At 44.4% G+C, this 6,018-nt stretch overlaps 1 protein-coding gene across 1 annotated transcript; it reads right to left on the reverse strand.

Annotated features, from left to right (window-relative positions):
• Positions 1–2,833: 2,833 nt before the first annotated feature.
• Positions 2,834–6,018, reverse strand: LOC119309413. The gene is made up of 8 exons (XM_037585419.1): positions 5,720–6,018; positions 4,782–4,833; positions 4,647–4,695; positions 3,972–4,067; positions 3,720–3,773; positions 3,582–3,647; positions 3,300–3,378; positions 2,834–3,166 (listed from the first exon to the last, which is right to left on the reverse strand). Exons 1-8 carry the CDS (start codon positions 5,951–5,953, stop codon positions 3,089–3,091), a joined length of 708 nt encoding a protein of 235 aa, XP_037441316.1. The 5' UTR covers positions 5,954–6,018; the 3' UTR covers positions 2,834–3,088.

The raw sequence follows: 6,018 nt of genomic DNA on the forward strand, positions 1-6,018 counted from the left end.
TGGGCATAAAAGTGCAGCTAGAAAAGACATAGGAGCATGGTGCAATGCGTAAAATTCGTATAGCGGTCACTCAATGTTGAGTGCTAGGATTTTTGTAATCTTGCTCTCTTCACACTTCTTGAGTAATGTATACTAGATGACCCATAGTGTCAATTGGCACAGAGACCAACTACAGTCCCTAAGTGAAGTATGTAAAGGATTTTTTTCTTCAACTGTCTGCAAATGATTATGTTCATACTACGTTTCTATTTGCCTTGACAATGATCATTGCTCATAACTTTCACTGGCGAATTGTTTTTTATGACACGATACCCAAGCTATGGGCAAGCCAGTGAGCATACATAGCATGACACACCTTCCGGTCAAGTAGGCGCAAATGACAACAGAAGCCCGCCAAAAAGTGGGCAAAAGAAACAAACGCCATCATGCACACGGGTTCATGCTTCATATGCTCAATTTATATCCCGACCACTCCACGTAGACTCACCGCGCTACCGTTCACAGCTTACCATACTCCATTTAGACGTTATCAGATACCTGCATGCCCACCTTAGTCTTACACGGTCATTGGATGACTACCATATCAACCGGTGTCTGTTGTTGCTTTTCCTGTCCGGGTCTGACTATGCTTGGTGCCATGTCGGTGGCCGGTTGGGAGCTCACTGGAGAGGCTGCTTCTCGGTTTGTTCGGGTCTGGGTGTTACTTGATTCATGCGTTTTGGTGTTGGCTTGGTCGTCATGTTAGGGCCTGTTCGGCAATCCACCGCTCCGAGAAATATGAGAATCCGCGGAGCATCTATTTCTCCACTCTGTTGTTTTCAAATGAAGCTCGGGCCGCTTCGGGAGCGGTGTCATGCGGAGTGGCGAGACTCCGAACAGGCCCTTAGTGTGGTGTTGCCTGATTGCCTCCCCACATATTCATATACGCGGTCGTATTAGGATTGGTTGGTAGGTCCACATTCGTTTTGTTACTTAGAAGCATGTAGACTTGTCCTGTTGGTGAGCCTAGAGGTGCCTCCTCCGGTGCGGTTCGGTAGATTAGTTTCTGGTTGGTGCGGCTAGGGAGAGACATATGCTGGTGGGTCTAGCCGGTTGGTGTAGATGCTGCTTAGAGCTCCATGTTGGTCATTATCCATCTTATCATACGACACGCGTCACATTCGCCCACGACGTACAGTTCCGAGCGGCGGCCCAACATTCACATTGCGTCTATCAATACATGAATGCTAATTTGAATTTGATCCCAAAACCTCTTCCATGGCAGTGCAAAAAGGCCGTCATAGCAACATTTTCTGAAACCTCTGCCATGGCAGCCATTTTTGCTACTATTCCAATGGGTGCACCTGACTCGAGAGGCCGGCATGGAACGCTCACACCTTGAGCAGGGTGCACGTGCGGCCCTGGCTGGATGGCGCCTGGCCGACCGGGCACAACTGACTTGCAAGGCCGGTCATGCAACGCTCAACCCTGGTCGGAAGGGCACACCCGGCTGGCGCGCCGGCAATGGCGTAGAGATCAACCATAACCTGGAAGCTAAGCGAAGCATTTGATGGATTTGTTTCTCAACTGTCTACAAATGATTATGTTCGTACTACTTTTCTATTTACCGTGATGATCGTCACTGCCCATAGCTATCTTTGACGACTTGTTTTTGATAGCACGATACTTTGTTTGTGAAAGATTTCCCCCCAACTATCTCCAACCACGCAAAGACCAACCACAAACCGGAAGCCAATCGAACTATGTGTGGCACGTATAGCAAACGTTCCTTCAATAAATCACTCTCTCCCCCTATCTCTATCCATCCTTATCAACCCCATACTGAAACACCCCCCTCTCTCCATCTATATCATCCAACCAGCCGCAAGAGTCAAAGTCTGGGCAACAGTAAAAAAGTGGACCCATGTCCCAGAACACGTCTTCGGTTCAAGGGGACACAACAACAGGAATCCGCGGCACAACCCCACACCCGGCTCCGTACATTTCATTATTTCATGCTCCAGCTATGTTAATAGAAAAACTTACCGCATATCCCACGGCAAATGACATGACCCGTTCGAACTGAGAACCCCCATCCGGAATCACATGAGCCGAAGGAAACCAGGCAAACCGACCAGACTGTTGACGGGCGAGGAAAGAGTACGACCAGCAAAAACATGAAGCATACCCGCTAGTCCGCCAGGCAGCAATAATGAAAACGGAAGAGATGGCGGAACATGCCATCCAGCCAGCCATAGTGGTCTAGCGCCGGGTAGCACAAGTCCGGGCAGTGCTAAAAAACCGGACCCATATCCCATAGCACACCTTCCGGTCAAAGGGACGAAATAACCCGTCAGGATGCAATCAACCTTGTGAAGTCATCAATACCACCGAGGCAGAGAGGAAATCCAACATGCAACACTCTCCCAGTTGTCGTGCAGTCGGATTCTTCTGAAGCACTTTCAGTTTTGTCAAACAATGGTTTGGTTAGATCAGCTTATGGGAATTTAGTTCTAGAGATCAAAGAGTTGAGTAGTAGGGAGTTTTTCCTCAGGGTTAGATCAGCTTATGGGAATTTAGTTCTAGAGATCAAAGAGTTGAGTAGTAGGGAGTTTTTCCTCAGAAAAATCACCGTGTAGTCAGAATAGAGTTGCAGATCGGTTGGCCAATTACAGCCGCTCCAAGAGAACCACAGTGGTTAAACTCGGTTTCACTTTGTATTGAGGATTTGTGGCCTGTTGACCGTAACACTATTGTCAAATTTGTCTTATTTTTGGAGTTTACAAACCATGATTAAATCAACCAGTAGATGAAGCACGGATATGGACCTTTTTCACAGTTTATCCATCAGAGCTGCTAGAAAGAAGAACATCAACATGTTTGACTCCAGAGGCTGTTTAAACATCAAAACAGATTCCATTTCCACCACAAACTCTGTTTGCATTACAAGGACTAAAGAACACTGCCGACAGGTCCTTGATACAGGAATATTTATGCTGAAAATGTTGTAACTAAGCCTATCAGCTAAATGTGAATGTTGAATGCCTGTACGGCTGTACCTCCACAACATCTTTGCCATAATCCATCGACGTCATCAGCAACATATGCGCTATGCCCAAAGTACTGTCAATCCAACGAACATAAGCGCAGCAAGTGCAAAGCATAACCCTACGATCATCGCAAATGCCTACAAGATGGTAAATGTAAGGAAAAAAATGCATTAGAAGGTCGGTGATTAAACCTAACACCTTACCATTCCTTTAGGTTCAAAGAAACTGCTGCCCATAGAAAAGTTAAAGGGGAGATGTCACATATTTCACCTTTCCTTCTGACTGGAAGTTGAACTTCACAGTGAACCATCTCAGTCCTCTATCAACAAGAGGAGCAAGTGCAAGAGCTCTGGAGTAAAACAAAGAAGTTGTCTTTCAGAACAGAGGGCAACAGATTTCGACAGGTAGCAATGCGTTCATTAAAATTTGAAAATTTGTGGGCTTGAAGGATGTTCCTCAAGTTACCACTGAAAAGCAGAGTAGTATCCAACTATGCTTCGGTACACTGATCTGGGCAACAAGTTATATACACTGAGTTGGAGACTGACTCACCCTCCTGCGCGAAGAATTTTAGTAACCTGACTGCCAGCCCACACCATTGCCATTAATTTAAGGAACCTGCTTTAGTTGGTATAGAACACATTATAGTGAGAAGAGACTGCTTAAAAAAGCAGAATTTACAACGGTTACCTCTCCACTGCTGCAGCATAGCCCATCCTACCAGGAGCAGGCGAAAAATGGAACCTGAAAAGCAAATCATTCAGTGACTCCCTTCCCATCCAATGCTCCTATTGCATCTGCAGTTGTTTTGGCTCATGGAAATGCACGAAGTGAAACAAGTATTTAAGTGAATTAATGATCTTTTCCTCATGAACGATGAAAACTTTACATTTTCAAAGTAATGTAAAACTAAGAAACAGGATGGCATGACAGGACACTTACCAAACTAATAAAAAGGTGGTGACATAATACACAGTATTAAGTAGTCCATATGACAAAACTCCAGCAGCACCATATCTCTTCAATTGTTCTAGCAACCTGAACCAGCAATAAGACATGAGAAATGGTGAACTATCATTTTATAACACAAAATTTAAAGAGTAAACAGGATATGTCATTCCATGTATTGGTATAATTTCCCGTAGGGGACGTATTGGTACAATCATGAAAAAGGTTTGAGAGCTTGAACCTGACATTCATTAGACTCGATTACATAGATGGTGCTAGGTTCTTCTGTAATACATGCAAGGGTATCGGTATAACAATCCATGACTAGGGTTGAGTCGTTAGCCTCAATTAGATAGATGATGCAAGGTTCTTCAGTTACAAATGTAAGGGTATTGCTCACACTACCATTATATGCTATATGTTAGTCCTAGCCTAGCAATTTTTTTCTGCCCACATATATTTGCATAAAAGACTAACTAATCAAGCAAACCCAAATAAATACAAGAGCACCAACTTTGGTGAGGCCCTCTGGAGTACATTCTCGTGCAGAATGCAAACTCAACTGTTAAGCTCATGAAACACATGTACATGAAGTTCTAAAGACTGTCATGGGACAAGATAAAACGAAGATGCATTATTGTCTTTGGATTTACAGTTAGTTGTGAATACTCTTTAGGTGAAAATCTTCTGAACAAATCTTTGCCATTATTTCTTTCCCCTGTATGAAAGAATAAAATAATTCAGCCCAAGGAAAAAACAAAAAAATTGGAGAAGCAAAGTTAGTACGGGCCACAAATATCATACCGGTTGAGCCTCCTTGTGGCTGCTTGGTTTCTTCAATATTAACTGCGTCAACCTAACAAGAAAATGCAGATCAGAATATGCACCAATAAAAAACATGTACACAAATCTAAATTATATTATCATAAGTGTTCATTTTTTAAAAGAATTCCATCAATTCTTTATTACCTCAATGAGCTGTTTAAAACTTTACATAACAGCGCCCGTCACTACGGTAGGGGATTTACAAGAGATCAAAACTTGCATCAGAGTTACACACTCAACGATGCAACATAAATTCCATGAATATGATGTACGCATTCAGACATGCTTTTGTCTACCCAACAAAAGCGCAAGTAATTTCATGATTTTGCCAATCAAAGAAGCACCATGACTAGCTGATTGCCTCAACTCTCATCACACTACAAATTCAAATTTTACCACAGCATTTCAGAATTATTATCTTCTAGTTCCAAGAAGACAACAAACAGTCTAACACTTTTTTGTTAACTTCCTGCATTAGTTACTACTTACTAGTTACCACTCTTTTAGTGGAAGTATACCACAGCCCAGTTAATATCCCTATTTCCACACCAGATGAACTCAACTGTAGCACATGCACATACTTCTTTGAAAAAAGAAGCAGAAGGTAAATTTTCCACATGGGACACACTGGGCTCTGCTATCACACATTTTGAAAGATAAAATCGCAAAAACCATGATTATCAACTGGGCACTATGCTGCTGAACTACAAACAGGGGAGAAACACATCATGTACAGCAAACAGTCTCCCAAATGAGCCAACCTTAATCTAGTCTTTTCTTTTAGTTTGGTTTCCCTACATCAATCTAGTCAACCGAAAACGAACAAATACTTCTCTATCTTGCGGGAAGAAACGCTTGCACATACATTACCAATCTGATTAGAAAATGATGGGGTAAAATGAATGAGAGTTCGCCACCTCGCCGGAGGCATCAGAGCAGCGGATGGGGCCTGGTAGGCGCGACCTTCCGGCGAGAGGGGATGCCCGCCGTTGCTGGAAGGAGACGGAGGAAGCCCTCGAGGCGCCGCAGAGGGGGATGGGGCCGCGGGGGGAGACGGTGGAAAAGGAGGAGGAGGACGAGGGGGAGGGTATGCTGGGATTGGGCCGCGCGCCGGCGGTTGGGGGAGGGGGAGGCGGAGACGCCGACGCCATGTCCCGCGCCGGGTGACGTCACGCACGCGGCCGTGGGTGGGTCGTTGGTGGGAAGCCGATGGATA

This window comes from Triticum dicoccoides, chromosome 5B, assembly GCF_002162155.2.
Source record: "Triticum dicoccoides isolate Atlit2015 ecotype Zavitan chromosome 5B, WEW_v2.0, whole genome shotgun sequence".
Lineage (NCBI taxonomy): Eukaryota > Viridiplantae > Streptophyta > Magnoliopsida > Poales > Poaceae > Triticum > Triticum dicoccoides.